Source organism: Phoca vitulina, unplaced genomic scaffold (assembly GCF_004348235.1).
Source record: "Phoca vitulina isolate PV1807 unplaced genomic scaffold, GSC_HSeal_1.0 scaffold7, whole genome shotgun sequence".
NCBI lineage: Eukaryota > Metazoa > Chordata > Mammalia > Carnivora > Phocidae > Phoca > Phoca vitulina.
In genome coordinates, this window is record NW_022589710.1 from 61,221,335 (window position 1) to 61,237,439 (window position 16,105).

The following is a 16,105-nucleotide window of genomic DNA, read 5'->3' on the forward strand; positions in this document are numbered from 1 at the left end:
GAAAAGTACTAGACAAGGTAGTGTGGTGCCATACAAAGAACTTTGGATTAGTTGGTTGAAACATTTGGTTTCTGGCCCGCTCTGTCCCCGTCTACCTATGAGACCATGTACAAGTCATTTAAACATTTTAGGACTTGGTCGTGAGTGCATACAGTCAACTAGTGGGTAGTCTAGGGGTTGGCTGGTCCCAGATGACCTCACTCCCATGTCTGGGGCCATAGCTGGGACAGCTGGAATGACACCTGGATAACAGGGGTGTCTGGCTCTCCCTCTTGCCATTTGGGGTCTCATCCTCCAGGGGGAGAGGCTGGATTTGTTCACAAGGCAGCAGTGTTTGGAGTGAATGAGATTTACTGAATTGCAAGGCCTTTTGAGACTGAAGCTCCTAAGTCACATGACTTCTGCTGCATTCCACAGGTCAAAGCAAGTCCCCAGGCCAGCCCAGATTCAAGGAGAGGGGAAATAGACTTCTCCCCTTTATAGAAGGAGTGACAAGAATTCTGTGGTCACATTTTATCTATCATCATCCACCCTCTGGCCATAATTACTTACATTTCTTCCACATGTAAAATACTTCCACCACCTTACAAGACCTCCTATAGTCTTAAATCTGTTTATGGCTTCAGTTCATCATCCTGTGACCTGCATATGGTCTGGTCCCTGATGAAACTCCTTGGGTGCAAATTCTCTTGATCCAGAGACCTGTGAACTAAAAAGACAAGTTATCTGCCCCCTTCCCCGCCACACCCTACACATGATGGTCAGATAGGACAGGATAAGAACCGTGGACCTCCGTTCAAAAGAAAGGGAAGCACATTGCTGTCAGCAGATGATAGCAGTTCCAGCCATGAACACGTCAATGGTTCTTCGTGTCCAGGGATGGCGAATGTACCTTGACTGGGATCTGGCTCTACTTCCTGGGAGTAGTTCCCTAATCCATTGTTGTTCTCCTGAATTCTTTGCTCTACTCTCTGAGACATCTTTCTTTTCCAAGAAGAAATTCCATGTTCCAGCTGAGGGACTATCTTAGCTTGTCCCCTGCATGTAGTCCCATAGACTTCCTTTCATGTTGAACCATGTCTGTCCCCTGTAGTCTAAGTTGGTGGCCCTTTTGTTAGTAAGACTTACTGTAAAACTCTGGGTTTTCAGTAAATCTCATTGGAGTTCAGTGCCCCCAAAGCCACAACTGTAATTCTTTTGGGGACATTTCTTTCTATACTTTGGGCGTTTTGGTCTACCCTTAAAATTACTAGAAGCTCTGTTCTAGCTGAAGGGCTCAACGAGGCATCACCTTCTATCCTTCTGAAGTTTTAGCAAAGGATCGTGCAGCCAGTCAGCATACTTTTGATTTGATTTTTATCCTGAGGCTATTTCCTACTTTGAAAATCGTTTATAAGCCAGAGAGACAAGGATGAGAAACAGTTTTATATTCTGAATGAGCACGTCTTTGCTCTAGTGGTATAAGCTAATATATTTGACACCACAGTGGATCCTTTTTTAAACACTGCTCCCCTTTTTATGGCAAAAATATTTTTAGTAATAAGCTTCGACTTAGCACGTTTTTATTATCCTTTAATAAATGTTGTATTTTATATTTGGAGAACGTTCATTAAGTTCACAATGGTTCAGAATTGTTTGAGCTTGCTTTGGGTACAGTTTGTGTCGGCCTCTTTTGAAGGACATCTTCCTACATTCGAACAGTGGGTTCGAAATAAGCATCAAAATTGTAAAGGCAAAGAGACAGACTTTGATTTATTTCAATTCTGTCGTTCTATGAGCCAGGTTGGAGTTATTTTTTTATGTTTAAAATTCAAAGCAGTAAAACAGAGTGGCTGGGGAAAACCATGCTCAGTGAAATCTGAATCTAAGGGAAGTCTCTCTAGTTTGCTTTTGAAAGGAATGCATATAGCTGAGTCTGCATGGATTGAGGACTGACTGTGGCTTGGGAATACATTATTAAAACTTAGTGGGAACCACAACAATGGTTTAGAAGTTGAATCAACCAAAGGTTATTTTGGGGCAAAGTATTTTATTGCTGATATTACTTAGAATTGATGGTACATGGTGATAAAGCAGGTTGACTCTTAGTTGGTGTTCCAGATGCTAGTATATGCAGTGTATCTAGATAACTGCATAAGAAATCACTCAAAATGTGGCAGCATTAAACAACAACAACTTAATGATGCTCATAGATTCTGTTGGTCAGGGATTTGGACAGGGCACAGTCCATAGCTTGTCTCTGCTTGATGATGTTTGAGGCCTCATCTGGGAAGACTTGAATAACTAGGTGCTGGAATTATCTAGAGGCTTCCAGATCATATGTTTGCGCTCTGGGGTGGGGTGACTTGAAGGCCCCGCTTAGCCAGCACTGTTGACAAGAGACTTACGTACACATTGCCTCTCTACATGGCTTGGCCATGGCAGAGTTCTGAGTATCCCAATGAAGAACTGTCTGAGGAGAGAACATTTCAAGATGGCCAGTGAAAGTTGCATGTCTTTTGAAATCTTACCTCAGGAGTCATATAGGTATCACTTCTGCCATATTTTATTGGTTGAAGCAGCCCATCTAGATTCAAGGCAAATGGACGCATACCTGAGGAAGCCAACCCAAAGAGCCTCATCCACAGCTAGACTTGATTTAGATGACAAGACCTTGAACCTCCAACCAAGAATTTGCATGTGGGAAGAATGTAAATAATTTGCGACCAGAAAATAGGATGGTAAATTGCAGGCCTTAAACTTCAGGACTTTATTATAGTGAATAACTACCCACTAAACCCATATCCTCATCCTGTTGTTTATAGCATAGTGGGAATCCCAGAGGAACCAAGACTAAGTATAACCAAGAGGAAGAAATTAAACATATAGGATAATAAAAACGTGCTAAGTCGAAGCTTATTACTAAAAATATTTTTATATGTACCCCTACTTTTCTCTTTGGCATCCCTCCCTCTGTGGATTCCTTTCCTGTAGTTGATGTCAGCAGCTGATTCTGTGATTGGTTCTTGCTGTGTTTTGCTGTGTTCCCGTGGTGTCAGTTAACGTGTTTGACGTATTCTTTAGGTCTTGAGGGAAAGAGTGCGGGAGGGGGTGAGTGCCTTGCTTGGGGCCATGAGCTCAGTGCAGCCTGGTCCCCCACCTGTCACACAGCAAGGACAGAGGGGCTGTAGTGGAAATCTGCTCTTTCAAGGGTGGATCAAATAATTTTGAAAGTTTAATTTGGGGGTTTAATCCTTTCCTGTTCTGATGTGCTGTGATGTACTCTTTCTGGACCATGGTTTCAGGGTTTTTTTCCTCCATATTTCTGCTGAAAACTCTTGAAACACTAACTTGAAATAATCCAGAAAGCACTCCACCCCAACCCCATGACTAATGCAATTTTACAGAGGGCTTTCCATCACAATTCCACTCACATTTAGGACGTTTCTGCCACTCACACTAATAGAACCTACTTCTTACCTTTATTTTTAACTATGCCTGAGATCTAACTGGTTAGAGACCACCTGTCTTGTAGAAACTTTAGAAATGTGCGGCCACTTCCAGTGGCCCCTTAGCTTTCCATTTGTTTCAGTTCTTAGCCACCTTTACCTCATTGATCAGTGTTAGCTGATTTCGCTATTTTTTTTTTTCTTCTTTCTCTAGAACTGCAGTTCTCATGTAAGAAGAGCAGTGGTCACCTGCTTTTCAGCAGGGTGCTGTGGCCGTCACGGAAACCGGCCCGTTCGGTATTGCAAAAGATGCCACTCGAATCATCATAGCAACGAAGTGGGGGCTGCCTCGGAGACCCACCTCTATCAGACCTCCCCTCCACCCATCAACACTCGGGAATGTGGCGCCGAGGAGCTGGTCTGCGCGGTGGAGGCCGTGATCAGGTAACAGGCAGCTTGTTTCTGGGCCCGCCCCAAACACCGCCTTGGCTTTGAGCCACCCTGCACGCCCGGAGATGTGTAAAGTTAATTCAGCTTCAGGGGCCCCCAGCCTGCCTCTCACCTTCCACCATGCAGTGACGATGCTTTCATGCATTCATTCACCCAATATTTTTTATCGATTGTACCAGGCATGTGTTAGGCACTTGAGAGAAAGGAGAGAATAAAATGGAGTCTCCGCCTTCACGTTACCCCTGGAGGGACCATAACAACAGAAGCACACAATTCCATCCCCTGTGGGAAGCCCTGTGGGAGCACAGAGCTGAGGGTCTCGGGGGAATGAAGCGCAGGCACCCATCAGAGTGAGGGGTGGGAAGAGAGGTGCCCCAGCCCAACTGCCCACAGTGAAGTGCGGGAGAGCTCTAGGTAAGTCGGTACTGGGGTAAACCAGCAGGCTCTGCAGTAAGCCGGGGGGCGGGGGTGTCGGTCCAGTCCTGCAGGCTGCTGGGTTTCTGTCCTATCACATGACAGTAAAAGAAGCTTTGGAAATGATAACTTCCAGACTCGTTCTCTTTTTGTACAATATTCATTGAGGCAAGATTTTTAAACATTAAAGAAATAATATTAGAATGTAAGTTTTAAGGATAGGGACTCTTCTGTGTCTCTTACTCCAGTGGCTGAACAGGTGTAGAAATGCAATAAATGTTTGTCAAATGAAACATTACAGAAAGTTTGGAAATTGAAAAAAACAGTCACCCATACTGCTATCATCATGGTCAGTTTTGCACAGGTTCTTCTAGTTGTATTCAAATGCACTTCTTATTTATGTAACTGTAATCATAGTGTATCCACAATTCTTTTTGATGTAACATTATACCATTAGCTCTTTTGCATGTCGTCATATGGTTTCTGTATTTACCATTTTTAGTGGAAACATAATTTTCATCTAGATTATTTCCCTCCACCTTTAGATTTCTAGATTTCTTCCATTCTTTACTATTACAAATTACTCTGATAAATACTTTTGTGAATAGTGCTGTTTTGTATTTTTTATTTCTTAGGGTAGATGACAGATATGGTTGGCTGGGTCAAAGGGTATGAATATTTTCATGGCTATTGATACATTACCAAACTGATTTTCAGAGTGCGTGTATGAATTTATAATGCCAACAGCAGTCTGAAATGGCTAGTTTTTGATACACCCTTGCCAATGTTGGGTTTTATTTTTTAATTTTTTAAATTTTTATTTTTTAAAAAAGATTTTATTTATTTATTTGAGAGAGTGCGCACAAGCAGGGGGAGGGGCAGAGAGACAAGCAGACTCCCTGCTGAGTGGGGAGCCTGACGCAGGGTTCTATCCCAGGACCCCTGAGATCATGACCTGAGCAGAAGTCAGATGCTTCACCTGCTGAGCCACCCAGGTGCCCCCCATTGGGTTTTATTTTTAAAAATTATGACTTGTTTAGCAGATTGAGAAAGGAGTCTTTGTTGCTCATTTTCAGATCTTTGAATATTAGGTATTGAATATTTTTCCATTTGGGTATACATTCCCCAGTCTCTCCTTGTACCATGCATTTGATGTCCACATACCCTCAGATTAGATACAGGGGAAGTATTAACGTCTAGTGGGATGGTTGGTGAACCAGAAGCCAGAATGCATCAGTTCTGCTTGATTTTAATTGATTGGAGGAAGCAGCCTCTTTGTTCCTCAGTTTGTTCATTTTTGAAATGGGGATGGAGTACAGGAAGGAAACAAAATTAGGCCTGTTGGAGTAACTCCTACCGATTGAAAGGAGAGCAGTCAGGAATGCTTGAGTGAGTACTCATGAAGTAGTTACTCTGAATGGGTCATCACCTAGAATGTGTCTTTCGGTAGTCTGACTTGACGTTGCTCATCTTTGGCAGCTTGTTGAAAGAAGCCGAGTTCCATGCTGAGCAGCGGGAATATGAACTGAACCGCCGGCGGCAGCTGGGCCTTTCCTCTTCCCACCATTCCCTGGATAACACTGACTTTGACAACAAGGACGATGATAAACACGACCAGAGGCTACTCAGTCAATTCGGAATATGGTTTTTAGTAAGAAAATGATTCTCTGCTTTCTTATTTCTCATGACAACATTGCACCAATGAGGAATATTTCCTGTTCTTTTTAAAGAAGCAAATAGTAACTAGTGAAAAGTTAACCTTAGCAGTGGAACCTCTATATTCTAGGACAGTGACTCTCAACTGGGTTGTACGGTAGATTTCCCTGGGAAGGCTTTTAAAGAATGGCAATGCCCAGATCCCACCCCGGAATCTTGGGAACTTTTAAAAAAGCTCCCCAGTTGATTCTAATGAATAGCCAGGTGTTGAAACCTACTGGCCAGACCCTGGACTGTTTGAAATGCACATTTGACAGAAAATGAGTGGGGAGGTTGCTAGGGTATGTTTTGAAATCTTGGAGTCAATATCATTGTATAATTTGCAGATCATTCACATCCCATCTCTATACACGACATTTTTCTTGAGAGTTCAGTCTCTATGGCACTTTTTGGATATTTATATTTATGGCACGTCTGCATACAGCCAGAAAAATTAGAGCCCTATTAACACGAGAAAGTTGACTGTTTTTAACTGATTCACTGGCAACATTCATTCAGCAAAGATCAAACATTCTGGTCCTAAATTCTTCACAAGCTGAACTTGCCAGTTGTTTAGAGAAGCAGACTCTTGTTTTTGCCCATCGGAGACAGATGAAGTCTCCATAGGAATACATCTCTTTTATGCTTTTACATGGTTATCTGAAAAAGTCGCGTTTTGTTTTATCTTACCAAATTGGTATTTAATTGTTAATTTCACGTTTTGCTCCTAGAAATTACTATCTAGTGACATAATGACTGCTATTGTGAACTCTTTGAAGGCAAGGGTAGCATTTTCTTTATTTTGTACATTCCTGACCCCTACTATAGTGCTTAATAAAAGATTATTACAGAATGAATAATGAATAAACGATGAGCTGTTTTTAAAAGTCTATTTATAATGTGGTGAATTAGGGAACCCTAAGCTTTCAGAATCCTGATAGAAAATCCTTAGCTAAATCTGATACTTTTAGAATGGAAGTGTAGGTAGATTATTTTTTCACTTAAGATATTTGTGAAATTTCACTTTGCAGACTTAACTTTTTATTTTTTTTAAAAGACTTTATTTATTTATTTGACAGAGAGAGAGAGACACAGCAAGAGAGGGAACACAAGCGGGGGGAGTGGGAGAGGGAGAAGCAGGCTTCCCGCTGAGCAGGGAGCCCGATGTGGGGCTCGATCCCAGAACCCTAGGATCACGACCCGAGCCGAAGGCAGACACTTAATGACTGAGCCACCCAGGCGCCCCAAGACTTAACTTTTTAAAAAGCATTTATCTAGTGTAGATTACAAAATAGTTTTTTTTTTTTTTTTTACAAAATAGATTGCTTATAGGGAAAAAGACTTATGGAAAGGTGCAGTCTCGAGGGGAAGTTTATTGTTGCAATCCATCTCTCCTGCGAGGAACGCAGTTTCTAGGTTAACCGATCCTCCATCATTTATAAAACTGCCTATTTCAAATGGATTACTGGGAACATTTTTTTTTGGCTTTTAAACGAATATGTAATAATTATGTAGAGATAGATGGAGGCTGAAGCAGAGTCTAATCTGCCCATTTGCAGGTGAGTCTCTGCACACCCAGTGAGAACACACCTACGGAAAGCTTGGCCAGGCTGGTGGCCATGGTGTTTCAGTGGTTTCACTCCACAGCCTATATGATGGATGATGAAGTTGGGAGTTTGGTGGAAAAACTGAAGCCTCAGTTTGTCACCAAGTGGTTGAAGACAGTATGTGATGTTCGCTTTGATGTCATGGTCATGTGCCTTCTTCCCAAACCAATGGAATTCGCCAGGGTAAGTGGAGGCCAACGGCTCGAACCTTGTTGGAGAGGCCTTGGGAGAAGCTCTGCCCTAGCCATTAGCATGTTATCAGTGTCTGTAGAAGAGAGAGTATCTTTCCTTATTTTAGTTAATACAGCTGAACGAGGTTAGTTGAGTAACTACATTTTAGGGGATGTGCTGCTTTGACGTTGGTTCAGGATGGGGAAGAATGGCAAGATGAACGTGTGAATTATCTTTAAGAATTTAAGGGAGGATTCTTCCCTGACATTGCTGAAGATGTTTTTTAATTAAGTAATAGAAAAAAAATTTTTTCTCCCTGAGATTGCTAGAGCTCAGTCCTTTTCTGGTCTACTGTCTTACAAAAGGCTAACACTGGACTAGGAGTAATTTCTGTGGTTTCACATATATTTCTAGAGATGAATGGTAGAAATCCCTGCCCTCCCATTTGGAATGCCAAAAAAGGCTTATTAGGAAGTGCCAAAATGCTGCTTTTCCTCTGGCTTAGAGGACAAGTTTCTCTGAGCTCATCCTTTTGCTTCTGCCTCAGTGGATTATAGGTTCCAGATTTATAGCTAGTAAGACCCCATATTTTTTGAATCCAATATAATTTGTGTCTAACCTAGCAAGGTGGATGTGCAGAATCAGTTTTTGGCAGGAATATATGAAACTTTTTCAAGGTATTTTCTGAATTTTATTTTATTTGTGATTTTTTTTGGTTGCTTTCAATGAGATATTGAGGCATTTTTCAGTCTGAATAAGACATTTCAGGATACAATAGAACACGGACCATCTAAATGAGTAGCTTATATTAGATTTCGGGGACACAGAGCAGTTCTATGTGTTTATCAAGATACACTTCTTTCTTCTTTGCTGCCACCTGCTGACTCACATATAAAATTGGATTTTTGCATCCTGGAAATTCCTTATTTCATGGCATTCTTTGTGTTGGTACGTTTTCTGTTGTTTCGTTTGGAAAAGTAAAGGATTGGTCTGCTCTGATTTTGGAAGATAAGAAGAATTGGGAGGAAAATTTTTCTCCTTCCAACATGGGTCCAATGGCTGAGGGCCTGAATATTAACCAGCAATAGACCTAGTCGGGAGAGAAAAGACAAAGGGCGTTTACACTTATGCTCAGTACTCAGTCCATCACTGAACACTCGGTGATGGGTAACTCCCTCAGTAGCCAGAGATAAAAGGTGTGTGTGGGGAGGTTAGCACTGGAATGGGAAGATAATGGAAGATTCTCTCGGGCCTTTTGATGCGAGTGGCATTGGGCAGTCTGTCTCCACAGGAGTTGAATTCACAGGCAACTCCCTTTAATGGAAGTGATATTTTCCGGAAGCTCTGCTTTAGTCAGACAAGGGAAGTTGGGGTAAGGTTTCTCTCTGCATCTTCTTTAGCTCAAATGTTTTCATTAAAATAATCTTTATACCAAGTCTGGGGGTCTGAGTGATTCCCCCCATTTCTCCCAACTGAAACTTCTGGAGAAGTTTCACACAAAAATGAAGCATGGTTGATTGCTGTGGATTTGGGTTAGGCGCTTCCAGGTGAGAGGTCTGCAAAGGAAGAAGAGGGCAGAGATTAGGACAAGGAAACAGACAAACAAAACTAAGGTTAATGGTGAGAGTAGACTATAAACCTGGTTTCTGAGGCCACAGGGCAGCAAGTCAAGATTTGTAGATGTTGGGCTCAACGAGTCTTTAGATGATGGAGTGAGGAAATCAGTGCCTGGTCGCGGTTATTCCCTGGAGCAGAGCATGGTGGATGCGAGTGTTCAGTGAGCTTCCTGACTGGCTGAGGCTGTTGCCCCGGTAAGTCCTTTGAAGTTCTTAGCAAGTCATCTTTCTCTAGCTTGTGGGGCTTTGGGACAAGACAACCTAGAGTCTCAGGAAGGATTTGGGCAGTCAGGTTTTAGTTTTCAGTGACACCAAGTCAGCAGGCTGGGAGAAAAATTGGAAACATTAGTTACTGAAAAAATGTGCAAGACAAATACCATATGATTTCACTCCTATGGGGAATTTAAGAAACAAAACAGGAGCATAGGGGAAGGGAGGGCAAAATAAAATAAGATGAAATCAGAGAGGGAGACAAACCATAAGAGGCTCTTAATCATATGGAACAAACCGAGGGTTGTTGGAGGGGAGGTGGGTGGGGGGTTGGGGTAACTGGGTGACAGGCATTAAGGAGGGCACGTGATGCAATGAGCACTGGGTGTTGTATGCAACTGACGAATCACTAAATTCTACCTCTGAAACTAATTAATACACTACATGTTAATTATTTAAATTTAAATTAAAAACTTTTTTTAAATGTACAAGAGAGCAGGATTCAGTTTATGAAGAGGCAAAAATTAGCTCAAAGGCAATGAACAGGACTAGAATCTGATAACTCACAAGGGTGGGTTATAGTTTTCCACTGAAACACAAAATCTCTCTCTCCAATCACCCCCATTTTGATCAAAGATAATCAAAATAAGATTACTCTTATTCACAAAATAAGTCTAGTCTCATTAAATTTAGCCTACTTATATCTGTAAATGCAGTGAGTATGGTAGTTGACCAAATAGACCTTTTTAACGTTTGCTTTGCTGGAGTTTTTATGGAGAATCTCAGCTTGGGGTTTTATAAACCTCTAGAGGCTAGAATGGGGCCAAGCCAGTAACTTGTCATCATACTTCATCTGCAGTACCTATAGATTTGGGTGAATTTCTCTCTTTTTGAGGTCACCAAAATATTCTAAGCTTCCTGGGCTGACCAGGAAGTGATATTTCTTATTTGCTTTTAGGCTGGGATTTCCATGAGCCAGGTACCAGGCTGGTTATTTCAAGAGGGCTTTGTAAGCATTGGCTCCTTCATGTCAACCTTAGTTCCTTAAAACTGTCTAGCCATATCTGATTCTATGCACATACTTCTAAAATATGACACTCCAGTCAAAGCCTTGGTGATATAACCAGTTTTTCCAATTATGTTCTAATTAATACAAGGAGAACAGATCCTTCTTAAACTTCTGCATGAAAATAAAAATACTCACTAAGAGTTTCTGAACCCTGGTGGGACTTGATGGGGGGAGAAAAAAGACAAGTGTTTCATTGTTGTTTACAAAGATGTAATCTACCAAATTGTTGTGAATTATAGATAGCTTAAGAAAAACCTTATATCCAGAAAATAGAACAGTAAAGAGCGAGCAGTGCTCCAAACTAAAAAACAAAAACAAAAACAAAAACATAAAAATGATCATCGTTCTTCATCAGTTCATTCAGCCCCATGCAATTAATTTTTGTTCCGTTGGATCTTGGGTTAGCAGTTGTATGAACCCATTAGCTTCTCTACCAGAGTTCTGCAATCCTTTCTCAAGCCAGTGGCATGCAATGCCCTCAGAAGCCTGTACCCCATATTGCCTGTCATAGTCCTTTCTGTGGGTCTCAGAGACAGTCTTTTTGCTGAAGTCAAAGCATTCTGTCTAGTGGCTGATTGCAAGAGCTTTCAGGAAAGCATCAGAATAAAACAGTAACAATCTGATAACTCAGAAGACAGAGCTGTTTTTATTAGACCAACAATATTAACTTAGTCTTATTTATCAAAGATTGACCCAAATTGCATGAACTTGATAAACATTTGGGTTACTCTCTATATTTCAGAGTTTTGGGCATATTTAATTTATATAAGCTCTTATGTTTTTAAAGCTCATTTGGAATAGAGATCTTTTAATGGATTTTGTAAATTGATTTGTGAGTACCATTCAGAGGTAAGAAAATATCACATATATGTAATATACCTAGGCAAACATATAGGCAGACACAAATACAAATGGTCCCCAACTTATGATGATTTGACTTAAGATTTTTTGACTTAATGGTGGTGCAAAAGTGATACACATTCAGTAGAAACCGTACTTCAGAATTTGAATTTTGATCTTTTCCTGGGCTAGGGATATGCAGTACGATCCTCTCTCTTTTGATGCTGGGTGAGGGCAGTGAGCCTGAGCTCCCAGCCAGCCACGTGATCATGGGGTAAACAACTGCTACACAGACAACCATTGCACACCCATACAACCATTCTGTTTTTCACTTGCAGTCCACTATTCAACAGATTATATGAGATACTTAGCACTTTATTACAAAACAGACTTTGTGTTAGATGATTTTGCCCAACTTACGATGGGCTTATTGGGCTGTAATGCAATTATGAGTTGAGGAAGAACTGTTGACCTTAACAGCAGAGCCTGTCATGGTAAAAACAAAACTTGCTAGTTTATATAAGAGTTGGTGTTCATATGCACTTTTCATCCTCACTTTTATTCAAATTGTGTCTCTAACAGATAGAACAAGTGGTTAACCTGTTCAGTGTAAAGGCTAACGCTTTTTATCAGTATGTGTGGGGGAGCCCTTCAAGATCTTTTTATTGGCCTTGATATGTAATCTCATGAAGGCTGTGTTTCAACCTTGGGCAGTTACTTATTTCAGTCAGCTAAGAAGTTAGCTTTTTTTTTTTTAAAGATTTTATTTAATTATTTGAGAAAGGGAGAGTGAGAGAGGGAGAAAGAGCACAGAGGGAGAGGGAGAAGCAGACTCCCCGCTGAGCAGGGAGCCCGCTTTGGGGCTCGATCCCGGGACCCTGAGATCATGACCTGAGCCAAAGGCAGACGCTTAACTGACTGCCACCCAGGCGCCCCAAGAAGTTAACTTCTTGAAGGCTGGGATATGCTAAGGACAACGGCAATGGAGGTTTGCTAAGGGGGTTGTTAATTGGAGCTTCTCAGAAGGAGGAATAAATGTCCCCTGTTTTAGAATAGGAGGCAATAGTACAAGTAAAAGCAAGGCACTCGTGGGGCTGAGAGCCAGAGTCATTTCCATGGATGTTTGCCTCTCAGAGAGGTGGTTCTCAGGTCCTTGAGAAGATAGTTCTGGGTGGTAGGAGATTTACATCTCAAAGAGGGAGGGAGAGGATGCAAGCTTTTAAAGTCACTGGTCCGAGAGGGTTTTCAGGGGTGTTATTTGTCTATTAGGTTTTGACTGGGACAAATAATACATTCTCCTGGTAGCATGGAGCTTTTATGAGCAGGCATTTCAAGGCAGGAGGGTTGTGGGAGGTGGACAACATTATTTATGCTGAGTCTGAAGTCTTGAGCCAGTCCTGGTGGAGGTCTGAGTGGAGAGGGGGGCTCAGAGGAGTGGGCCTGAGGAGGTGGAGGCCTGAGACGGTTACTACTGAAGTGTTTCTTCAGTGCAGGAAGCCTCTTTTCCAATGTCCTAACTGTTTATAGTATCTTCAGGCATCTCGAGATGAATAGGGGAGGCTTTGGGATTGGTAAGAAGCATGGGTGGGCTTTGGGATACTTCTAGAACTACAATTATGTTTTCGCAAAAATCCAGTTAGTAAGGTGAGGACAGTTATTTTTAATTCTTCAAAGAATGAGATGGCAGTCTTGATAATAACATTAATTAAGGAGCTGGCCTGCCTGCTCAACTGCATTCATTTTAATTCTTTGTATCAATGAGAGAAGATTTCCAGCTAAGGGGGAAAACAGAAGATTCCTATGTTCTAAGACGCATAGATTTGGAGCTGTGTACCTTTGCAATATTTTTATAAATTGTTTGGCAACGGCTTTAGGATGTTTTCCTTCCCTCTGAGTACATCATTCCACTTTAGCCCAATTAAATTTCAGAGGGAAGGCCTCTATAATAGCTCCTATCAGGCTCTGAATATGGGCTTCCGGCTGGGTCATTCACAAGAGGAGGTGGTGGAGGGGAGTTCATGGTAGGGGCAAATTTTAATTTTTGTTCTAAATCTGATTTCCGTTCTAAATTTTGCTAGGGGAGTCTTTAGGGCTAGCTGTGATCTTTTGTGTGTGTGTATCTTATCAGTTTGATCCTCCCATATTGGTAATAGGACATTTGTTTAGGGTGAGAACACTCTAGAAATCCTTTTAAATATAATAATTTTCCAAATCAAAGGATCCATTGTCTGGCTGTTGACAATTGAGGAACACCATGGAGATACTTGTTCCAAAATGTGACTCAAAACCAGTAGGCCTTTATGTGGCTCAACCATAAATTACATGGCCAAAGGAACCTCAGCAAGGATACATGCCACCTTGTCAACATTATCAGTGTTAGCTCTTCTGAGTCTATGTAACTAGCAACAACAGTGACAATCCCAGAAATGTAGTCCCTTCCTGAAAATATCCAGTCAGTCATCTAGGATTTTGGACAATATGATACCAAATAGATATTTAAGCTTTAAATGGAATTGATTTAATGGTTTTGAATAACCTAGACTTCTAGGTATAATGATTAAACATTTAAAATTGGATTCATTTAAAATAAGGTGGTTTCCCACAAAACTTGTGTTACATGGTAAAGATTCAGGACCAGTCGAGCCTTTGTTACTTTGATATGCTTAATAAAAATATAAGATCTTCATCTAAAATTGGAATTATAAACAGAACCCAAATTTGTGATTTGAATTTTTTTCTGCACTAGAAAATTAATATACTATCTTAATTAGTAGAAAGTATGTCTTTTTTGTTCATGAATTCAACCCGCCTTAGGGCATTTTTAGGAAAAAAATTGTGGCACAATATGCAGCAGAGGGAAAAAGAGTGCTCTCTGCTTTATTTTCCATAATGAAAAATATTCAATGCTAAGTGTACAGTAGTAGAAATCTATATTCCTCTGAAGCACAGGTGTAACTACATGTTTTTGTAATGGGTTTGTCAAACTTTAGAAATAATAATGCTTCAATAGTATGCTTCTCCTGTTAGGAATAAATCTTGGGAATTTTAATTCATGTGTTTTCTGCAAAGACTGCAGTAGAATAGTTCAAATTCAATCTGTGTTGATATTTGGACCTACTTATAACTATGATTTCTTTTTTGGTAACTAATGGATCCCGATGGTTTACAGATTCTTACAAATCTCACTCTGAAGATACTTGGCCCAGGACTTAGATGTAATGGATTGTGGTCTTTCTCTGTACCCATTTCCTTTAGGAAGTCCTTAGAGTATAATCTTAACAGGTGCATTTTGCTCTTTCCTCCTGTGGCTGTGGAAATGCCATCAGGTTGGTGGTTACTGGGATAAATCCTGCAGCACAGTGACTCAGTTGAAGGAAGGTCTCAACCGAATCCTCTGCCTGATCCCCTACAATGTGATCAGTCAGTCTGTGTGGGAGTGTATTATGCCGGAGTGGCTGGAAGCCATCAGAACAGAAGTCCCAGATAACCAGTTAAAAGAATTCAGGGAAGTATTAAGGTGGGTAAGTAGTTTAATGAAGTCACCGTAATTATGATGATGTCTAACATTTATTGAGCATGTAATGTGTGCCAGGCGCTGTGTTAAGCATTTTATGTAATCTTGTTTACTTTTTAACAACCCTATAGAGAAATCTGAAGGTGCAAAACAAAGTAGTTGTTATAAATTGTGCTGAGATGACTTGGAATTGTTCAGAAAAGATTTTGTTCTGTGGAATAATAGATACACCATATTGTTTGCTTATTTTCAAATATAGTATGATTTGGATAAAGTGGGGAAAGTGCAAAGGGAAAATGTTCTTAGATGCTGGGAAGCAACTCTAATTCCTTAGAAATACAGTTCCTTCTGTTGAGCCTGGTAGGAGTATAAACACTAATGTTATTAACAACTGTATGAATTCTTCATATCTGTTCTAATGACATAAACTATTACAGTAAAGTGAAATATAATAATAACATTGAGAACACAGACCAGTCAAAAGTGTTTGGCTCCCCCAAATAAGGTATAGTTAAAAATGCAACAGGAGACCCTAATCTATGCCCATTGGTCATTTACTTCTGTTGGCTCTGCTTTCCAGCAAAATGTTTGACATTGAGCTCTGTCCTCTACCTTTTTCATTGGAAGAAATGTTTGGCTTTATTAGTTGTCGGTTCACAGGATACCCTTCCTCTGTTCAGGAACAAGCTTTACTGTGGCTTCATGTAAGTAAATGATACTTTCAATCATTTGGGGGCAATAGTTCTTAGCCTGGAAACTTGAGATCCCTGGGTTGAGGAGCGGGAAGCTATTGGAAAGAGCCCATAAATTTGCATATTTTCTGAGGACCGTCTGCAGACTAATAACTCACCACACGGATGGATACCTATATGTCAAATATATGTGGTTATAGTTATGGTTAATAAAATACAGATTTATGCAATACTGTTACTGAATTCATAATAGCTTTGGTCCTTATGTATTTTTCCATCAATAGATTCTAAAGGTGTAATAGCTGTCTGTGGACATTCTAATCAATCTTGTCATATTAAATAGGTCCTTTACTTGGAAAGGTTGAGAGCTCCTGACTGAGGGAGGAGCTCCTGCTGCCC

General features: G+C 40.7%; 1 protein-coding gene across 14 annotated transcripts in view; it reads left to right on the forward strand.

The window, feature by feature from the left end:
- Positions 1 to 16,105, forward strand: part of UNC79 (unc-79 homolog, NALCN channel complex subunit) — a 237,325-nt gene that overhangs the window by 98,108 nt on the left and 123,112 nt on the right. For all 14 annotated transcript variants that reach the window (XM_032405836.1, XM_032405840.1, XM_032405835.1 and 11 more), the window contains 5 exons: positions 3,643 to 3,872; positions 5,772 to 5,943; positions 7,547 to 7,777; positions 14,827 to 15,017; positions 15,595 to 15,718. In XM_032405836.1, coding sequence (XP_032261727.1) covers positions 3,643 to 3,872; positions 5,772 to 5,943; positions 7,547 to 7,777; positions 14,827 to 15,017; positions 15,595 to 15,718 — 948 coding nt within the window. The remainder of the gene's footprint in view (positions 1 to 3,642; positions 3,873 to 5,771; positions 5,944 to 7,546; positions 7,778 to 14,826; positions 15,018 to 15,594; positions 15,719 to 16,105) is intronic.